Source organism: Talpa occidentalis, unplaced genomic scaffold (genome assembly GCF_014898055.3).
Source record: "Talpa occidentalis isolate TD23 unplaced genomic scaffold, MPIMG_talOcc4v2.1 talOcc4.7, whole genome shotgun sequence".
NCBI lineage: Eukaryota > Metazoa > Chordata > Mammalia > Eulipotyphla > Talpidae > Talpa > Talpa occidentalis.
The window spans coordinates 10,231,259-10,254,056 of record NW_023605083.1 but is presented as its reverse complement, the minus strand read 5'-3'; the positions used below and the strand labels follow the sequence as shown (position 1 = coordinate 10,254,056).

The 22,798-nt window shown below is 37.3% G+C and overlaps 1 protein-coding gene across 3 annotated transcripts in view; it reads left to right on the top strand.

Annotated features, from left to right (window-relative positions):
• FOCAD (focadhesin) overlaps positions 1–22,798 on the top strand; it is a 268,670-nt gene that overhangs the window by 22,014 nt on the left and 223,858 nt on the right. For 2 of the 3 annotated variants that reach the window (XM_037495054.2, XM_037495055.2), the window contains exons 2-4: positions 5,296–5,384; positions 8,195–8,269; positions 10,748–10,902. In XM_037495054.2, the coding sequence (XP_037350951.1) occupies positions 5,328–5,384; positions 8,195–8,269; positions 10,748–10,902 (287 nt within the window). In that variant the 5' untranslated portion in view covers positions 5,296–5,327. Of the gene's footprint in view, positions 1–5,295; positions 5,385–8,194; positions 8,270–10,747; positions 10,903–15,578; positions 15,664–22,798 lie in introns of those variants that run through there. The other variant, XM_037495056.2, reaches the window with a different exon arrangement.

The following is a 22,798-nucleotide window of genomic DNA, read 5'->3' as shown; positions in this document are numbered from 1 at the left end:
CTATAGCTTCACCTACTTTTCTGAGCTGTCTGTATATAGAAATTTGGTGGTCCAGAGTGTACAGTTAAGTCTTTCTCTGTGACCTCCCCATACTCACCTCTCCTGCATATTCCCTCTTCAGGATTTCCATTGCATTTATGAATATAATTAGATACATTTTCTTTTGTTTTCAGAATGGATCCTTCATTTGAAGTTTCATGCTAAATACTTTTGTGTGATATATGATTGCATTTTTATATATCCTAGAGAAACCATTGAGAAAATTGAAAACAAAGTGCTTCATAAGTCTGTATTACCTCTAGAGCGCAATTGATAGATTTATTTTCTTGAAAGTGTTCTTATGGGGCTGAAATACCTCGACAGATAAGAGGATAATTGTTTAAGTTGAACAAATGTTTTGATTCACTTGGAACTTAAAGACCTCATTAAAAATTCTTTCTGATTTAGATTTAGATAGACAAAAAAGGTATAATCACAGGTTGGAGATAAATCTTTTGGAGTCAAACATAAATGTGGTTTATGAGGCATACTGCTGGTTTCCTTTTAGTAAGGAATACCATAACAAGAAGTAATTTATAAATTATTTTCTTTAATGTATAAAATGCTTAAGGGAAGTTGAGATTCAAATAAAGTAGGACACAGACTGCACTGCTATATACTTTATAGCAAGCATATGTACTCTTTTTGAAACCCCTAAGAGACTATGATGTTGTGATGCCTTGAAAGACCAAATGATTGGGATTAGCCATGAAATATAAGTCTCTAGCAGATGAAAGACACTTGCAATTTATAGCCCAAGGATATCAAATCAAGGATGATATCAAATCATATTTTAGTGTGTGGGTAGTGCTTTCAGGGATGCTTAATGGCCATTTGATGGGAAAGATAAAGTTACGTATTCATTCTCTAAAGTGTCACACTGAAATAAGTGTTGTCTTTTGTGAGCATAGGTATTTATCATCTATATACAGTAGTGTTTTATTCTTTTGGCGGTAAAGTAATCTTTCTGGGTGGTTTGGCTTCTTCACTGCCATAATAAATTCCTTGCCGAACCAACTGCTCATCTAGTCCCTAAAGCATTTTGGAATTCCAGCATTCTGGGCCTGGATCCGAGAGTGTGATCATGTTATAGAGCAACCCCGATATTAAACGGGTTCCTGGCTGTGGGTCCTCACCCGCGCGCTTTAAAGGGACTTATGAATACTCTACTACAGACACATGCAAAAGGGTTAATAAAAGGTTTATTTACAAGAGAAAAGGAAATAAGGAAAATGTACAACTCAGGGAGAAAATAGGGAAATAAAGTCTTTAATGCGTCCTACCCGATCCGACGACCTGGAAACCCCAAAGTCACTCTCAGAGCTGACCGGACGCTGCTGCTGGCCAAGAGCCCAAAAATGGAGAGAGCCCCAAAGCCCACGTGTCTGCCTTTTGTATCCACCTGGCTGCTTAACCCCACCCTCAGGTCCCAGCCACCTTCCCTTTGGTGGTGATGGGATTTGGAGTTCCCAGTGTCTTTGGCTTTGACCTGGGGTGGGGGTGGAGTCCACAAAGCCTATATGGAATTTGCTTTGGGACATCCTTTTCCCCTAACAATTACACACTTTCTTCTATTTAGTTTTATCACTGTTGTCATTTGAGTACATCTATTCTGTCATCAATAACCATCTGCTTCTTTGGATTCTCTAAACTCTACTTTCTATTGAGTGAGATTAGCTCATCAGAAAAATCTACTCGGACCCCATTTGCTGAGACTCTTGCTTGAATTACATATTATACTTATCACTATTCCAGGGCTTGTTTACAAAAGCAATAATAAAAAATTTCCTTTTGCTTATGCTATTGAGGATATTGTTTTTTATACCACTGTGTATGCTATAACTAAAGCATACACAGTTTTATCAGAGCACAGCCATGGTTGTTTGCTTATGTATTGTCTTTGGTTGCTTTCCTCTACAATAGCAGACTCTAGCAGGTGCTGTCTGATCCTTTACAAAAAAAATATCCCAAATACTCATATGCTGGTATGAGTCAGACCAAATGCATTAGAATTGAAGGATTATAAAGCAAAGTGATTACTCTAAGCATTGGCTACTTGGGAAAGACCTAACAGAGAAGATGTGTTGTGAGAGAAATTTCATCTTTAACTAGTGGGAGTATTTAGAGACGGTCATTTTATGTGGGAGAGAACAGCACAAGTAAACTTCCCCCCTTAGGAATGAGCAGATTTTGAGCATGTGGGCTCATATTGAAAACTGTGTAGTTCAGATTGGATTTAGAGAGTAGTGAAAACGAAGTCGAATGGTCATTGTGGAGGGAGGGCTTAAAAGCTACAAGTCAGAATTTGCATTAATCTGGCAGGCTATTGAAAACCCTCTATGAATTCTTTACAGGGAATGATATGATGGGAATAGCATTTTAGGACAGTCTAACAACAGGGTATGGGATGAAGTCAAGCACGCAGAACCCTATTTCTAAGCACCTACTAAAGTAAGCCTGGTGTGAGGGCAATGATAAGTATAGAAATAGAGAGGAAAGGTAGACTGTGATGCTGGAAAGAATGACTGATATTATGACTGAGGTTAGATTTAGAGAACGGTGGTGAAGGAAGGAGATGTGAAAGGAGAAGGTGGTGTGAAAGGAGAACTGGGCAGAGAGAAACTGAAAAGCAACACTTCTTGAGAGGGAAAGTCTTGTTTTTGACATCTCCAGTTTCTGGTATTTTAGAGCCTTATCAAATAGTAGAGAAGTGTTTGGAGAACTGTACTAGATGAAGTCTCTGGAACAATGTGAAAGGAGAGCACAGGAAGTGAGCCTTGAGACCTCCTTCAGGAAGAAGGATGGAGCTCCAGTAGCAGAATGGACAGAAGTTTAGGGGAGTTGCGACATGTATCCCAGAAAAAGCTGTTTTTCTAGAAATACCTGTTAACAGTCTATACAAAGTGTTCCCTTACCAATTTTGCTTTAGCAAATTCCGGGGTAGGCAAAGTTAATCAAAGTTCTTGGTGTAGAACCACTCAGATTCTTTAAGAACATGCACCATTATTTGTCTCCTAAGACTTTCTCTTCAATTACGACTTCACGTGTTCAACTTTCTACCTGACATCTCCACTCGAGTATCTATTAGGCCTATAAAACTTAACTTACTTCTTAAAATTAAATTCCTATTCTTCCCTGTTGCAGTCGATGGCATCTCCAACTTTTTCTTAGTAAAAATGCTATGTTTGTTCCATGCATAGAATGTCTGAAAGGAGTTAATATTAAAAGTAAAGTTGCTCAGATCAGGAACCTTGGACTGATCTTGGATTCCTTTTCCTTTACCCTTATCCAATTCATGAACAGCCACATTGAAACCCACTTCATAAATGCATCAGTCCTTCCAGTGGCCCGCAAGGCCTATTCTGATCTGGCTTCTCATTGACTCTGTCCTGATTTAGCTTTCTTTCCCCTCTCCCTCTGTTTCTGACTCATCTCTTTGTTCTTTCTACAATAAGTCTAAAATACTTTATTATTTCAGGGCTTTTGCATCACTCTTTCCTGTACCTGTCACTCTTCCTCCAGCTCTTTGTATGTGTAATTAACTCACAAATGCCACCCTTTCTAGGAGAGACTCACCCTGACCATCAAATGTAAAATACAAGTGTGTCCTTCTCCTCTCATCCCTTTCAGACTATCTGCTTTACTTTCTGTTTTTCCATAGCACTTATCACCTTATAATATATTGCATTTTATGTTTTTTTTGGTTTTTTTTTTTTTTTTTTTACTGTCTCCCTCTTCCTAGTATACTGTAAGCTCTATGAGTTTGGAGATTTTTGTCTATATTTTTTTCACTATCAACGCTCAAGCACCTAGAAAAATACATAACACAATAGTTACCTAATAAATGTATATCAGATACTAGAGTGAATGAATCTTCAGTATGGAGCTATATGTTCCTATTAAATTCTTTTTTAACCCAACGGAGACCTAATCCTGGCCTTCCCAGGGACACACTTGGGGCATTTTGTTATAATGTCTGACGGAGTTCAAAAGAGAGGGAAATTTCAAGAAAAGTGAGATTGATACAGGTGGGAAGGTGACAAAAACTGCTTAATTAGTGAATAGATTTAAGTGGGCAGAAGTTTGCTGTACTAGAACAAGTCGTTTCAGTGTGGTGAAATATCAAAATCAGGAGAATAAAGTTGGACTTAGATTTTGAAGAGGAAAACGAAGATAAATAATCCATTCAGCAAGTGCTTTGGAAGGGAGAAAGTAGTTGAAAAGAACCACAAATTTGATAGAAGTTGCCTCTATTTTTGAGGTCAGGAGAGCTTGGTTTTTGCTGCCTGTTATTTTCATAAGGTAAGAGACTAGTGACATAATTTTTAAGCTTTATTGTAATAAATAGTTGAGCTGAAGCCTCCATTTCTTCAAAGTAGTGTAATTTGGTGGGTTCAGTGCTGCCTGAGAATTGGATAAGTTGGGATCCTAGGTAATCCTCTAATTAGTTCAGTGACTCTACTTTACCACCTGCTTTCCTCCATCCTTCCTGCCTGTGTTCTCTCCCCTTGGGAGCTCAGTATGAATTAGAGGTGTGATGTAAATATTAAAAGTTGGTGCTAATTGCTTGCTTGTTCGTCTTTTAGGAGACAGGCAAATCTGTTTTGATGTGTGAGTTTTAGGTCATTTCTATACTTCCTTAATAAGGCTCACCTAGGTTTTACACATGTCACTAGCATTTGGATTAGTGCTTAAATGAAAATTTGTACCGAAGTGAGTGAGGCATAGTTGAAACAATTTTGTGAAAGTTTGATTAACTCCCCTTCAGAACTTTTGAATCATTAAAATTTTGATTTCTGTTTCTAACATGAGGATGACATTTTAAAATCGTGTTATCTGTATTTGGATTTTTTTTTTTTTTTTTTGTGGGACCCTCGCTGGTGGCCGGGGATCGAACTGGCGCTGCAGAGGCTGACGGGCAGCCTCACAACCCAGCGCTCAACCGCTGTGCCACCAGGGGAGGCCCTATGTTTTAATTTTTTTGATTTTTTGATTTTCTAAAGTATAAATTGGTCTGTTTCAGGATGAAATCTGGTGGGAAAAATGAATGGCTGTTGGGTATTTTCAGTTTTATTTATCAATGATGGCATGAGAGATCTGAAGTGGTTAACAGTGAAGGGTATGCCAAGATTGCCCTGCAGAACCCCCTGCCTTTTTTCCATTTGCATCTTTGGGATGAATTCTTTTATCTGAGGAATAACATTGGTCTGAAACTCCTTTTCTGGACTAACAGATATTTGTTTGTTTTGGTTACAGAATCTGTATACGTACATGTAAGAGAAGCAAAAATGTCAGATGATATCAGGAAAAGGTTTGAATTTCCAAATTCTCTTATCCAATCCCAGGTAATTTTATCTCATTTTCCCTTCCTCCCTCCCCTTTTTGGTGGATTGTTAATTTAACTTTCTATTTTTCAAATTAAATATTTCATCTTTATGTGTGAATATGTATTGTTTTATTAAGCAACTTTTATATACATTAAATTGAGAATTTATATTTGACACAGGAAGTAGATATTTGAAATTGAAAATTGATCAATCTTGGTTTCTATTTATATCACGCTGTTCTTAGAGGAAAAAAAAAGACCTTGCTTAACTAGAAAGTTACTGAAGAAGTACTTTTTTTAGTGTGTAATTACTAGGAAGAGAAGTAAATGGTTGTACATTTATAGAGAAATTAATGTTTAAAAGGTATATTTCTACCCCTGTACAACTATTAAGAATAGTAGATTTTTGTAATAGCATTAAATATGTAAAATATCCTGGGTTAAAACTTTTTGTAAATACTAACTCAGACAGGAGATTCTGATAATTTATTTTAGAGAGCTTTTGATTATTAAGGTTAATATTGTTAACTGTCAGCTAGCTAGAAACATTCTAGTTAATCAAGGTGCCATAGCAGTTTAATGTCTTTTCTTGTGAGAGTAAAACTACCCATAAAGCTACCCAGAAGCCTCCCTGAAGACTTAGCAGACAACATCTTGGATACTTGCAACAGCTAACTTCGAAGAATTGACTTAGCTGGGTAGTGGGGAACCTTCCATGAGGAGTAGAACACTCCTTATGCAAGATTCCCTTCTACCTGACTGGGTTGGAGTCATAGCCTCTGCAACACAGGTTCTTACCATGAAGATGAAGAGGAAGGCTTGGAGGATACTGTCCACATTTTCTACTTTTCTCTGCCTGGAGTCTCATTGTTAACATAGATAAACAAGAAATTCCTGTGTTTCTGTTAAATTAAGTGAAGAATGTATGTGTAGTGTTTAGTGTAGGATATCTATTTAAACTTTCTGTTATGAAAGATTGAACTAGTAATATAGTCTTGGATTTTGTATTTTAAAATCAATTTAGGCTATATTCTTTGATTTGTTAGAAGGGTAAATCTAAAGATAAATTAGAGAACTTGAATCTGATGGGCTTTGGGGGATGTTTGTCATTAAGCTTATTTTCTTTTAGTTCTTTTTCTTAATATGAAACGTAACTTTTTAAAATCCTTGTTGTATTTTTCATATTGGTTTTATTAGGTTCTTGCAATTCTGCCCTGTCCTCTGTGAATACTTATTATTGTTCTTTTGTAGTCCCTGCTCATTGTTAGCACCATATTTCATTGATTCACACACATTTTTTTCACATTTTAACATCTTTGAAATTGGATTGCTTCTGGTAATTGATGTCAGCAGTCGTTATACAGCTGTATTGCTGCACATTTATGAATTTGACCAGGAGTTTTTAAATGAGTCTAAAAGAACTCTTTCATTAATATAAAAACAAAAATTTTAATTATAAGGAAGCATTGGGTAACAAATTAGTTAGCAGTCTTTTTTCCTTCATAGCCTATATAAAATAATGGTACATCTAGCAGCTAATGGCTATTTACATTCATTGAAATATGGTATATTTTGTAAACAGGAACCAAAATTTACTGGTCATCAGTTCTTGTTACCACCATTCCTAGGTAGAAAGAGACAGTAAATTGAAATAAACTTAACATTCATGTAAATGACTTGTGTTGCAAAACTGAAACCACTAAGCATTGGGATTTTTAATCATTTCCAACGTGTGTTATGCAAAAGGAAATAAAGGAGTGAGTACTGTGGTGTTTTTTTTTTTTTTTTTTTGAGCTTTTCTGGAGACTGTGCAAGACTGCCATGTGTTCCTTGCTGCATCATACATTGGCCCCAAGTGCAGGATCAAAATTTGGAGTAGCAAACTTTTTCCCAACCCATGCAGAGAATGACTGTCAATGCTGGGAACTAACTGTCTCTAAGACAGCAGTCCTGGGTATTACTGAGGAACTGAGAGAATAAAGTGAAGGTAGCAAGAAATGATGATACTTAGGTGTGTTTATGTAATCAGTACACTTCTTTCAGAGTCTTAGATTGAATTTTGGACTTTTTGGCTAAAGCAGAAAATTACAGATTTATGAGACAGAAAGTGTATATAAAGGAATAAAACCTGTGGGAAAAAATAATAAAGAAATTGTTGAGCCTGGAGGAGGCAGAATGATTGTGATGGAAGGGGACCTATTGGTTCAGATCTGTGTGGGCTGTAGTCATAAAGATGTTAGTTTTTCCATCTTCATTTCTCCATGCTTCATCATGAAGCATGATGGATTCCATTTAGACGCAGAGATGATTTTAAAAGCTGTGGAGTTCTCATTTGTTTTATGATTTCATGGATTAAACAATCTCAGATTATCTTATAATACTAAGTGACAATAATTTGAACAAAAAAAAATCTGACTGTTTTCTTAGTATGTCTGAACTATAGTTTTTTTATTGGTATAAAAATGTTTAGGGCCTCCCCTGGTGGCACAGCGGTTGAGCGCTGGGTTGCGAGGCTGCCCGCAGCCTCTGCAGCGCCAGTTCGATCCCCAGCCACTGGCAAGGGTCCCACAAAATAAATAAATAAATAAATAAATAAATATGTTTAGTTTGAGGGCTGCTACGAAGATTAGAAAATAGGTATGTGGTATGCTTAATTTAGTGTCTTCTAGATAGCGCACACACGGTTGACTGGGAATTTTATATATTTATTATCAGTTCACCCTCTGGCATACTCACATTTCTAACAAGTAGCATTGATATTACTTACCTTCAAATATACCATTTGAAGTGATATTCTGAGGACATGTATTCATTTTTGTTTGTTTTTAGACTGTGGGTCATCTTATTGCTGCAGTCCTAAAGGAAAATGGTTCTTCAGAAAAGATCCACCAGTCCACAAACCAGGTCTGTGTTTTGTAATTTTTATACTTTGATTCTTTTCAGATGTTGCTCTCAGCTGGTTCTCTTCTTTGTTTCCTGCACAGTTTGGGTCACTCTAGAAATGATTTTGAACCAAGAGAAGATCATCACAGTTTTTGCCTTCTTTTACTTCTAAGTTCTTTTTTTTTTTTTTTTTTAAGATTTATTTTTGTTTATATATGCATACAAGAACTGGGGTGTAGTCCAGACATGCAGAGTTGGGGGGTGGTGAGAGGATTCACCAGAGACAGCGGTGAATAGAACAGGTGAATTTAATGAAATACACTGCTGAGGGAAGGAGCAGGCAACACAGGAGAGGTCTGCTGCGCCATGTGTATTAGCTCCCTGGCTGGGGATCAAACTCATGTGGCAGTGGTTGGCAATAGCTTGATAGCACTGAGACTTTAACCCTTGGGCCATTAGGGAGGCCATCTTCTAAATTCTTTTAAGCTTCAAAATTTGTTATGTTTGACTCAACTAATTGAGATATGGAGGGGATGGAGGGGAGTATTCTTATGATTATTAACAAAAAATAACCTGGATGGAATGAGGGTTGCAGAGTTTTAGAGAAAGTAGATAGCATTACTGCTGAGGGAATAGTTTTGTTCACAGAGAAAGTGAGCATTGTGGGTCTTATTTGGTGTAGATTTCTCAATCCTTATTGTATTGCCAAATGCAAATTCTAAGTTGAAAAGGTCATGCATTGACAGTTGGAGCTGGAGGAAAAATGCTATCCCTTGCATAGGGCAGGTGAATGCTAAGAACTGAAGCATTGCCAGCTTACTGAGACATACACAACTTAGGTTTTGATCGTCTAGTGTGTATTTTGGCATGCTGGATAGGAAACTCTGTTTAACTAAGTGCTCTAAGGTAAACTCTATGGAGAACGTAGTTGATGGAAACAAGATTTTTTTTCCTCACAAGAGAAATAATAAATTGATTTTCTTTCTCTCACATTCTTTTTGATTAGCTGCTACAAGTCACATTTCTTTACAGCTTCTGCTGACATGTTGAAGTAAATGTAGGGGCAGACTTTGCTAATCGGCATTTATCTGGTGTTTGTATGTAGTCATATAAATTAGGTTTTCTGAGAACCCTGATCTTAATCCTGCCTATAATCATGTTACACACTGTGAGCAGATCTAGAGGTTTTACTTAAACTGCCAGGATTTATTGAATGTCAAATCCCTGTAACTAAATGTTTCCTCTTCTATTTATAAACCAATACTTACTTCCATGAGGACTCAGTATTACCTGAGCCAACAGTTTGTACATTTACTTTGTTTTTCTGGCTTTAGTAATGAATGAATGGAGTAATGAGATTTAGAACCCTTTAGTATTGTCCATGCAGGTGAATATAATTTCCTTCTGAATTAAAGGAAAAATGGACTATAAGTATTTCCTTCCTGCAGAGACTGTTAACTGTATTGTTTTGTTATAGTGGGATCCTAAGATTGAAAAGGCTCTCAGGGCCAGCTACAGTGGGGAAAAAAGCATGGTATGATGATTTTATTCTTCTGGTTATTCTGTAGGAGCTGGAGATCTCAGGGTTTTTTTCCTCCAAATTATATATTTCCCATAAAAATTGTGTCAGGAAGAAGGAAAAATAGCTTCATTGTATATTCTTAAAACAAGGCAGAAAAACTGAAACAGCCCTCAAACCATGAACAAATCTAAATGGACTTAACCCACAGCACACTCAAATATAGGTTTGTCATTAGTAGTGAACTGTTTTTGGGGTGTTAAGGGTTCCTGCGAGAAGTTATGAAAGCTATAACCTCTGCTTTAGTAGGACTTTTTAAAGTAAATCACATTTATTCATGTGCGCTTCCAGTGCTTTCCTATGCAGGATGACAGCTTCACAATGGGTGGGGGTGGTGTCACAATCTCTCTTGGGAAAAACAATTTTTCTAGACTTTTGTTGGTAGCCATGGAACCAACAGCGTGCTGATAGCCTGCCCTACTTCTCTCTCTTCCCTCAGGACCCACGTTAGATTTCAACAAATTGTGACAGGGATGTTGTGGGCTGTGGTGTGGTGGATGTTGATGATAGGCATTAAGGGTAGAGCAGGAATGTTTTCTGGACATGTTATTGTCATTTAGGGCTTAAAGTACAGGTATATGACATGGAGTTCAACTTAGACAAATAGGCTGATATTGCTAGTATCTGCTTAAATGACTTGGTTAGCGCCACTATGCTACAGCAGAGACTTTGTCTAGATCCTCAGGTAGTTTTGTTGTGTTGCTTGAACTCAGATCAGACCTTTGTCTGCAACCTTTGTCTCATAAAATACTTCATGGGAGTTGCTATGTCACAACATAGCCAAGAATTTTACTTTATTCTCAAATGGAGTAATAACAAAATCATCTTTGAAAAGGAAAGATAACCTATTGTGAACAAATTAAATTTTGATGAATGGCTGATGGTGTGTATGTGTCTTTCAATCACTGGTTTGATTTCAGACTCCTGCTTTGAACTTGCTCTGGGAGAAGTGTTGCAGTGATAACATAGTGGTTCGAATAGCCTGCTGTGAGGGTCTGGTGGCTCTTGTGGCCCAGGATCATGCGGAGTTCAGCTACGTTCTCAATGGGATACTCAACCTGATTCCATCCACCAGGTACTCTTTGCTGTATGTTTCATCAGTTAACAGTTTAAATTGTTTAGGAAAAAATTCACTAACTTGCCATTAAGGGTAAACATCCTACTAACCAATTGGTTTCTTTTTCCCCTTAAAATGTACTTGATGTGGGCCTCCCCGGTGGCGCAGTGGTTGAGTGCTGGTTTGCGAAGCTGCTCGCAGCCTCCATAGCACCGGTTCGATCCCCGGCTGCTCCCCGGCCACCGGAGGAGGGCCCCATATGGCGCGCAGACCTCTCCTGCCGCCCGCTGCTCCCCTCAGCAGTGTACTTCGGTCCTTCTGCCTGCTCTGCTCCCCGCTCTGGCTCTGGTGAATTCTCTCACCCTCCTGCGCTTCTGACTGTACCCGGTGCTTGTATAAATAAATAAAAATAAATCTTTAAAAAAAAAAATGTACTTGATGTATTTGTCTATTGTGGGGACAATAGATGAAATAAAGGGCAGGAAGTGAATAAGTTTTTACCCATCAAAATTGTCAATATTCTAGCCAGATTTCTGTCTATTGTGGTGAGAGTGTCCTAATTTAAACTCCGCAGTTTTGGAATTTTTTTGGTCATTTTGTTGTACTGAAGTTTTAAGGTTCTGCTTAAATTTGTCATTAGTCTCTTTTTATGAAGAAAATAGCTAAGTAGTTTATAATGTACAATACAGTGCAAATTCCAGACACTTTAAGAAGGAAGGTTGCCCATAAGCAATACCTCTTTGACAGTAGTAAAGTTTAATACACTGTAGTGGCAATACATGGTCAGCCTTTGACATTGGTATGTATATTAGAAAATATGAATACTAATTTCCTTTCAAGTAATTTGTGATTTAGATACATTTACCCTCAATTATTCAAAATAACATTTTGTTCTTTGAATTTGTTTGGTATGACCTTACTTATTCAATTTACAGACTGGCATCACAGTGCATAAAAGGGAAACCCTCCATTCTAAGATGGTCAAAAAGGATCATTTTGAACCATCCTGTGGAAGTGAGCATCTCTTGTAAAATACCCCTAGAAAAGGAAAAGCCACTCTCTGTTTCAAGAAATGGTCTCTCTCTATAAACCCTCAGCTTTGCCTACTTTCAATCATTTGGGCTTCTGCCCCCTTCTCCCAGATCTTACCCAACTCTGTTCTCCTTCACAAGGAAGTTACTCGTCCTCCTAATATTTTTTTTTTTTTTTTATAGAGGCATGTTTTATTTATTTATTTGTTTGTTTGTTTGTTTATACATGCACTGGGTACAGTCAGAAGCGCGGGAGGGTGAGAGGATTCACCAGAGCCAGAGCGGGGAGCAGAGCAGGCAGAAGGACCGAAGTACACTGCTGAGGGGAGCAGCGGGCGGCAGGAGAGGTCTGCGCACCATGTGGGACCCTCCTCCGGTGGCCGGGGAGCAGCCGGGGATCGAACCGGCGCTGCAGAGGCAGCGGGCAGCTTCGCAACCCAGCGCTCAACCGCTGCGCCACCAGGGAGGCCCCCTCCTAATATTTTTTTACTCGCCTAGCCTGTAGCATCACTGGAGCTGAATATTTATTTTTCTGCCTTCAGTGGAGATGGAGTTCAGCTGTAAATATCAATCTGTGGACTATATAAACTTCTTCATCCTTCAAGGCCTAGACACTTCCCTGTTCTCAGCTGGGCTACTTGGTCTTTCAGAATACTTTTTTTTAACCTATATTTTTATATTTACCACACTCATGGACAGTTAGCAAATGGCCAGATGTTTCAAAGTAAGGACTTGATCATAGTTAAAAACTTCATTTTCTGGGCCTCCCCGGTGGCGCAGTGGTTGAGCGCTGGGTTGCGAAGCTGCCCGCGGCCTCTGCAGCGCCGGTTTGATCCCCGGCTGCTCCCCGGCCACCAGAGGAGGGTCCCACATGGCGCGCAGACCTCTCCTGCCGCCCGCTGCTCCCCTCAGCAGTGTACTTCTGTCCTTCTGCCTGCTCTGCTCCCCGCTCTGGCTCTGGTGAATTCTCTCACCCTCCCGCGCTTCTGACTGTACCCAGTGCATGTATAAACAAAACAAACAAACAAACAAATAAATAAATAAAACATGCCTCTATTAAAAAAAAAAAAATTAAAAAAAAAAAAAAAACTTCATTTTCTGTCTCTGTTTTGGTGCACACACACAAACAAATGCATTTAGAAGGATCCTATTGTATACACATTAAGTAAGTAGTTTTGAGGAATTAAATTTTAACTCTCTGCTCTCTTTAACTCTTTTTGGAACTTATTGGCTGACTTCAAGCATGCCTTCTAGATTTTGTCTTACCCTTTTATAAAATTCTGCAAATATTTGTTCCCACTAAATAGTCTTCAAATGCCTTAAAACTTACAAACATGAAATATACTTGTATTGCATGGTTGTACTCTTTACATTAAAAAGTAGGAGTGTCAGTAAGAAGGGCAAAGAATAATTAAAGCAGGTTATATTACATCTTTAGTACTAGAACATCAGGTTAGAAAATTAGGTTGCTGTGGTATATCACTAACACATCAGTACATGTCCATCACTATTGAAAACTGAAAAGTATAATTTTTTGCTGATTATATGAAAGTATGTATTGTTTCCGATAGTGAATCAGTATGTCATTTGTATATATTACATTGGCCAGTAATCATAGACTGTTTGTATTTTCTGAATAGGCAATATATTCACATGGTAAGAATTTAAAAATGTCTATGAGGCAGAGTCCCTGTTCTACCCCTCTTAGTTTTTCTTCTCAGAGGTAAAACTCTTACCAGGTCTTACTATCCTTTTCAAGTTGTTGTATGTACATACAACCCAACGTTTATGTGACTATATATTTTATTTTTAAAAAAGAAAACAGAATTAGTAACTTACTATGTGTAGTATACTGTATCTTGCATTTTTTAGTGGAAAAAAATGTATCTTGGAGATCATTCCATAACATGCACGAAGTGCTTTCTGATCTTTTGCCAGCTGCCTAATATTCTGTTGTATGAATGTCTGATAATCTATCAGCTTGCTGTTTTTCTCATTATTTGTAATTACCAACTGCTTCAATGAGTAATTTTACACATTAGTTTTTTAGGTTCTTTGGAAATATGACCAAGATACAGCTCTTATAGTAAGAAAATTTTTTATTTTATGTTAATTTTATAGTAAGCAAATACAGGAATTTCATAAATTGAAGGATTCTGGAAAAATTTTTAAAAATGTTTCTTATCTGAGGGGGATGCTTAAGTTGTTAGCCACAGGGTGAAATGGATAGAGTGACCTTGAAGCTAACCAGTTTCATTTTAATTTGATCATGAAATGTGTTATGTAAGTGTTAAGTTTTCTTTATTATTGCCAGTTGAGGTAATAATTATTTGTGTGTCAGAAAACAGAATTTTCTTTGTTTACTTTATTTCAAGTAGCAGAGTATTGTGGTTTGTAGTGATTGCAAATACTCTAGTTTGCATTGTTTATATCTTAAAAAAAAAGTAAAATGAGAATCAAATTTCAGAAATTAAATTAAACTTAATTAGAAACAGGAGACCCAAACAGACTCTTCTGTCAAATACAGCTGAGGGAATTTTTTGAGATGGAAAATCATCTTTATCTTTGGGATCTAAAAGTAGGAATGACTGTCATTTCTCCTTTGTCTTGGCTGGGACATTTTGAGTCTTAGTTTCTAGCACTGATATTTCTCCTTGTTTCTGCATTTCTCTTTTTAAAATAGAAGTTTATCAGAATCTAGAGGTATCTTGGGGAAAGAGCCACTCATTGGTTGGTCAACTTTGATTTATTAATAGAAAAATAATTCTAAAACTTTCATCTTTTAATTTTGTCCATTGAGCTGGCATCCTTCAGGAACTGAGGGGGAAAGGGGTGTGGAATCAGTAGTGGGAAGTAGCCTACTTTGGAATAGATATTTAGAGAATATAGCTTCCAGAGCTTTCTCAACATTGCAAGCATTGAAAGCTGCAAGGAAAGATGGAAGGAAAAGTAGGTGAGGTCATCTCTTCTAATCCTATAACTTGCTTCATGGCTCTTTGAAGGTCTAGCCTATAAAATTCTTTTGAAAAATATATGCCTCCTTACTTCCCCAAATCCAGCCAACCATTTGAGAAACATTGGTCTACAGCCTGCTCCATTGTGTAGTCTAACTTTGAAAAAGGCTTGACATTTGCAAAACTCTGGTCGGCTAAACTTCAGGGAGTGGCTGGGAAAGTGTCTGGCCCTGTTAGAGGCACTGTTCTCTTCAAAGGAATAGTTTGATGTCCAAGAGTGTTCTTGGTTCAAAGCTGAGGCAACATGAAACAATTGTAAACTAGTTTTTATGGCTTCTGTAAACAAAGAAATGGATTTAAGAGGTTTAAAATGTTCTTTTAATCAGTAAGGAAATAAAAAATAAAAAAAAAAACACATTCCCTAGGGAGGGTGAAGGAAAGAAGGGTACCACAAAGGAAACACAGTAAGGAAATCATTATCACCAGTTAAATGTGAATTTTGAAATTACCAAAACTGAAATTAAAGTGAAGGATACATAGTAGCATGTACTTTTTTTTTTTTTTTGTCCTTTAAGGAATTGCTTGTTTTAATTGTAGATTTTTGGTTTTACTTGTTTGTTTTTACATGAAATTTATCCTGAAATACAGATCCCCAAAACAAGAAGTTCCCAGTTTTTCTTTCCTTAGATTTCCCTCTCTTAACTCCACTAGCTTCTAGAAAGCTCTTGCAGCCATTGTTACAGTTGCTTAGTAACGGGATTGCGAATAAAAACCATACTCTCCTGTGGAACCAGGTATTCAGTTTTTGATATTGAGATGTCATGACAGCCTGTAATTTCTGTTCAACTGCTTCCCCAGCCCCCCTTCTTTTAAAAATATGTTTGGTAGGAAGGTTATGCCCTAGATAAACCAGGCTAGCGTTTGATTTATGTGCTTTTTGTGCTTCTAGTCAGAGAAGGGACCTGCAATTTGTGTATTTGGGGGAAAATAAAGTGTGTGAAGGTTTAAGAGATTAAAGTGTGTTTTTTTCCTGGGATTTCGAAAATCTGCTTTATAATGAAATCTTGCAAGGGATTATTAAAAATGCTGGGTCCTACTAAAGCTGTTGGATTCAGTGAGTCTTTGATCATGGATTGATGAAAGTCCAATTTGGCTAAAAATGATTCTGAGAACTATTTGGAGTTAAGATTTAGGGTAACTTAATGAGAAAATTCTTGTCTCTCAGGTCTTGTCTTTTATTGATGACCCTTTTCCTTGGGAAACTTAATTGCTTTGTTATCATGTAGGGAATGGCTAGCGACTGAGGAGACACTGTATTCATAGCTTATATTATTGAAGTTTTCCCCTACAATTTAGCTTCTTTCTCTTTATTTTATTTGGCAGAAGAAGAACTAAGGAAAGATGCCTTTATGAGGTTTCCCCCAAGGTTTAAAAGGAAGACAGTGTTAACAAGCTTTCATCTACAGCTGGGGTGCCAGTATTTTTCATGAATTTGAGGTGTTTTTTTTTTCCCCAGGGTTTATAGCTACATTAGTATCATTGCTCATTTAACTGTTATCTGAGAGTGACAGAATTACAAGTCCGTGTCTGTTTCTGCATCTTGTCTTCTAAATATTCCTTTAAGTAATTGTGCCTGTTTCCAGATGTTGTCCTTTTCTCTTTTTCCATCCTTTTTTTCTTTCTTTAAAATCCCAGAATCTCAACTTGCAGCTCATAATCAGAAAAGTGATTCCAGCCACTTTTCTTGTCTAGGACATTCTGCCCTATTTCTTTTTAAGTTAGTTGATCTGGTTGAATGGTTTGTTTGTCACAAAATTTTCCATTGTAATAGTCATGTGTTTATGCTAAGATGTTTCTAGGTGATTTCGGAAAAGTGACTATTGAACACATATTTTTATAATATAAAAATGCTTCAGAAGAAATCAGACTGTTTCCTGGTACGTAGAAGACAAATGAGTATATAGAACTTTCCCAGGAAAAATCTCAGTGACTTTACATTTCTTAAATTTTTTTTAAAAGAAGCATTATTTTTGTCATTATTCAAAAACAGGTTCCCCCAGAACTGTTTTTCCTTCATCTTCCTCTCTTCCTGACTCTTTTTGTGTCTCTTTTCTCATACCATGTTTTGAGAAAAGTGATTTGATCATGAATCTAGTTTTTGTCATGCTCTTATTTGCTGGTGATTTATACTGCTTAAGACTGACTGTTTTTATTCTCTCCAGGTCAAAAGGAACTTGATCACCTTTCTAGCACTCACCCCATGGTATCCAGGACTGCCTCCTCTGGGATAGTCGCGTCATTATATATTCATCCCATACTCTTATTATTCTCATTCCTGGTCACAAAAATTAATACAGGTACTTCCTTGTGCCTCATATTTGGAATAATTTGAAAGTAAATAATGAAACATTATTTGTAGTCTTTTCCAAAGGAAACTGAGCATAAATAATAAAATATTATTATTATTTATAATAAAATAAACCCTAAACCAAGGGAAACTGCTATATGTTATTCAGAGGCACAATAGTAATAGTGCTATATTTACCTTCTAAAAAGTGATTTTTTTTTCCCATGGGTGATTTTATTTAGTATAGTTTGTAAAGCTTAACCAATTTTTTTTCTTTTCTGTTTTATATATATTTGGCATATTCAACATCATTATGACCCACGATCCCTCTCCTGAGAGATCTGGGTCTTGGCTCTTACTCCCGGGGAAATTGAGATTCCTTTTTGCATTGTTGTGGCACCATGGTTGTGGCACAGGCCTGAAGTTTCCTTTGCTCTCAGAGGGCTCTTGAGTCAATTTCAGCTTTTCCTGGCCCTCACCCAAGGTAGGACTTGTAACAGCTGATCTTTACTGAAGGGCTTTTGGCAGCAAGTTCCTGGTTAGAATACTTTGGGCTATAAATTACAGCAACCCACTTGAACTCATTTGAGCACAAAAGGGTGTTTATTAATTTTTTTGATAAAGGAATGCCCCATAGTACCCAAGGATAGGGATGTGGGCTCCAGAAACAAATTAGATACTGACTGTGTCTTTCATTCTCTCTTGCTGCAAATCGACTTCTATACTTCCTAGTCTGCAGGGCTCTGCCTACTCCTGGGTTAACATCACTTATGTTTGAGATAGCCAGGCTGAGGTTGGAATTTCTTGTTGACAATTACAGATCTCCAAGGGTAGGACCAGCATATGTGTGAGATGTTCATTCTTGGACCAGTCAGCTCTTCCAGGGACTGTGTATTAGTTACCTAGGGCTGCTCTAACACATTACCATAGCTTAGTGATTTAAAGCAATAGAAATATAGTCTTCCTAATTCTGGAGGCCAGAATTCTAAAGCCAAGTTGTCAGCAGGATTGCTTCCTTCTGGGGGAATCTGTTCCATCCCTTGTTCCTAGCTTCTGGTGACTGCTGTCAACCCTTGGGATTCCATGGCTTGTGGCTGTGTAACTCTAATTTCTCCCTCTTTGTGTCTCGAATCTCCCTCCCCTTTCTTTTAAAGGACACCAATCCTTGGGTTATCTCATCTTGAGATGCTTGCCTTAATTTTATCTGCAAAGTCCTTATTTCCAAATAATGACTTAGGTATAGATAACATCATGGTTTTCCTAATGGCAGATAGTTCTCCTCCTCTTGGAATACTTTTTTGAAACTGTAATCATCTCTGAGCAACAACAATAATAATAACTGTTTTGATTACCAGGAGAAGAGATAGATAAAGGAAGAAAACTACCTTTTTTTTTTTTTTTTTTAATAGAGGCATGTTTATTTATTTATTTATTTGTTTGTTTGTTTTGTTTATACATGCACTGGGTACAGTCAGAAGCGCAGGAGGGTGAGAGAATTCACCAGAGCCAGAGTGGGGAGCAGAACAGGCAGAAGGACCGAAGTACACTGCTGAGGGGAGCAGCGGGTGGCAGGAGAGGTCTGCGCGCCATGTGGGACCCTCCTCCGGTGGCCGGGGAGCAGCCGGGGATTGAACCGGTGCCGCTGAGGCTGCGGGCAGCTTCGCAACCCAGCGCTCAACCGCTGCGCCACCGGGGAGGCCGAAAACTACCTTTTCAATACAATCTATATGTCTAGATTTGTGCTTAGAAATTTATTTAATTTTAATTTTTTTTTTTTTTTTGCTTAGAAATATAGTTTAAATTGCTCACTTAATCCTCAGAGCAGCTTTGACATAAGATAAAATTGTCACTATGTGACTGAATAGAAACTGAGCTTCAGACATGTTGAGTATTAGAGTAGAATTGAAGAGTGAAGAGATCATTATTCATATATGAAATGGGAAGATTAGAATAATTTTCCTAGTTCTCAGTTTTTTGAATCTGTTTACTTTGTTGGCATTAAGCCTTTTTGACTTACATGTACTTATTTCACATATGTGAGTATAGAGGAGCTATAGAAGTCACTTTTCATTTCTTTTACTATTTTTGCTTAGACCTTGGGCTTAAATTTATTATCTCTAGTGATGTATAATTGATGAAAACAATGCCTTTATTTTTTTCAGGTTAATGTCTTTTTAAATTATATATTTTATTTTATTTTATTTTTTACATCGTTCTTCATTTTGTACAATGTGTACTTTCTCATCTCGGTTATAGTCCCTGTGAAATTCCCACCGCCAATTCACCCGTGTACCATCACCATAGTCCCTTGTGCTCTTCCCATCTCTGTTTTTACCCTTCTCCCCCCCTGCAGAATGTCCCTAGTTTATAGTTTCTTGTTGATTTTGATTTTCACTTTATTGTAATTACTCCCCGCCCCCATCCCTTATTTGGATCCTCTATATTCCTCCTATAAATGAGACCATCAGGTATTTTTCTTTTTCTTTCTCGCTTATTTCACTGAGCATGATCCCTTCCAGCTCCATCCATGTTGCTGTGAATGCCATGAGTTTATCTTTTTTGATTGCTGAGTAATATTCCATTGTGTATATATACCACATCTTCTTGATCCAGTCATCTATTTTTGGGCATTTGTGTTGTTTCCATAGCTTACCTATTGTAAATAGTGCTGCTATAAACATAGGGGTGCAGGTGTCCTTTTGAATTAATGTTTTGTGTACTTTGGGTAGATACTTAGTCGTGGAATTGCTGGATCATATGGAAGATCCATTTTTAGCAGGTTGAGGAATATATACACAGCTTTCCATAGCGGTTGGACTAGTTTATATTCCCACCAACAGTGTAGGAGAGTTTCTTTTTTGGAAGTCCCTTTTTTTTTTATCAGGTGTTGATATAAAATCTAAGTGACAACATAAGGTATTTCAGAGGTGTTACTCCATTTAAGAGCTTATTACTAGAAATATCTGGAAAGACCTTCATAAACTCTGAGGCATAGTAGAAATGTATTATTTTTAATAATAGTGCACTAAAAAATGGACAAGTAGCTTTGTCAGTGAACTTTGTTTTGATGGATATCTAACTTTGGAGAAAATAACATTAAGACTCATAAAATGTTATTTCTCCTCCTGTTGTCTATCTTTTACCTTTATATTTTTTCATTTAGTTTTGAAATTTATTCAATTTTCATACCATTATCTTAAACATTGAACAGATACAACAAAAAATTAATGTAGGTCAATTTTACTTGTGAATATGTAAGTAGAAATGGAACTATGAAATCAAATTCAGGGCAAAATAAAATCTTTCAGGGCATTTCAACTTGCATCTTTTGCCAAATTAATATATAAATGTATTTCAATGTTAATTTTTTTTGAGTGAACTTATAAAGCTATTTCAAAGATCATCTTGGAGTGAAACACACATGCACACAAGCAGGAAAATTCTGGAAAAGAACAGGTGTTACAAAGAGGAACTCTTCTATGATTTTTAAAAACTTTTTTTTTGATCTTTTAAAAACTTTTAATGGAGACTTTTAGAAGTAAGTGGAATAGTATTATGAGCCTCCATGTTCCTCTCACTCAATCCCAATAACCATCAGCTGTAGCCAGTCCTTCTTCCAGAATGCAATTCACTTCCATCCTGCCTCTATTCTTTTGAAGTAGATCTCAGACATTGTACAATTTCTTCTGTAACTATTGAGTTACATACCTCTTTTTTTAAAACATAACTATAATGTCTTTATTACAGCTGGATATGTGTATGTTTAGTTTTTCAAATGTTCAGTAGTATTCACATTTCTAATGATCTCAATTTATTTTTACAGTTTGAATGACCATCCAAACAAGAATGAATGTCTTTTATGCTCATTTAATCTACAGGGTCTTCCTCCTAAATCTGTCCATCTCTGTTTCTCTTAACAATTTATTGAAGAAACCTGCTTATTTGCAGTGATTCCTACAGTGTAGATTTTGCTAATTGCATCCCCATGGTGTATTTTATCTTATTTCTCTATATTTCCTGTAAATTGAAAGTTGAGAGTTTGCTTTAGAGATTTGATGAGATTTGATGGTTGGGGTAGGGAGAGGAAAGATTTCTCTATAGGTGATAATGTGTTTTTCCCTCAGCAGGGACATGAGATCTGATTGTTTTCTTTTTTGGTGATGTTAGCTATTGAATGACTGGACTCATTAATTCATTAGGAGGTTCACCATGGTGGCATTCTAAATCCCTCAGTTTTCTTCTCTTATTATCTGAAATACTGCCATAAAGAGAACCTTCTGGACATCTACCATTTGGTTACCCAGTAGTAGTTTGTGCTGGAAAAATAGTACATGTATTTGATTATTCTCTTCATTGGCTAAACTTCAAAATAATGAGTCAGTTTTATTTAAGCATCAGTTTTCACCAATTAGTTCTCTTTTTTTTTTTTTTGCTTTAAACATTTTTGGAGAGTGAACACACTTCTACTTGATTAAGAGAACCACTTTTAGGGGCCTCCCCAGTGGCGCAGCAGGTTGAGCAGCATGCTATGAAGCTGTCCGCAGCCTCTGCAGCACAGGTTCGATTCCTGGCTGGCCAGGGAGCTACCCACATGGCATGGCAGACCTCTCCTGTCTTGCCCGCTGCTCACCTCAGCAGTGTATTTTGGTTGTCTGCCTGTTCTGCTCTCTGCTCTGTCTCTGGTGAATTCTCTCACCCTCCTGCGCCTCTGGTTGTACCCCAGTGCTTGTATAAATAAATAAATCTTTAAAAAAATAGATCTTTTAAAAAAAACCATTTTTAAAAATTTATTATGTTTTACATCATTCTTCATTTTTGTGCAGTGTTTGCTTTCTTCTCTCAGGTGTAGTCCCTGTAAAATTCCTACCACCAAGTCACCCGTGCACCATCTTGGCCAGAATTTTGTCCTTGTGTTTTTACAACAATGTCAACTACATGCTCCAGTAGCATTATAGATTCTTCCAGTTTTGCCATGGTAACATTTGGGAGCATTCCTTCTTAAACAGTGCCTATACTTTTGATGTCTACAACATCACCTTTCTTGTAGAATCGCATGTATGCAGCCACAGAAACAACTTGTTTTCGAAAAGGCCTAGAGAACACGTAGTAGGGTCTTCTCTTTCCCTTTATGTTGGTCATTTTAGCAACTTACTGGAAGATGGTGGTTCCCTAGATTTCTTGATGTATTTTAGAAAATCATTTTTTAAGAAATCATTTTTTGAGTCTGTGTTATCTTTCTTCTATTTTTATTTATTCATACAAGATCTGGGGTACAGGTGAGAGGTGTGAGGGGTGAGAGGATTCACCAGAGACAGAGTGGGGAGCAGAACAGACAGACTGACTGAAATACATGACTGAGGGGAGCAGCGAGCGAGTCAGGAGAGGTCTACTGAACCATGTGGGTAGCTCCCTGGCTGGGGATCAAACTCGTGCTGCCAGGGCTGCAGATAGCTTCATAGGCTGCGTCTTAACCTCTTGTGCCACCAGGGAGGCCCTCTTCTGTTTTTAAAGCTGTGTTTTAGACCTATTCTTTAGAAGCATCTAGAGAGAGAGAGAAAGAGAGAGATGTAAAGTTTCAAAAA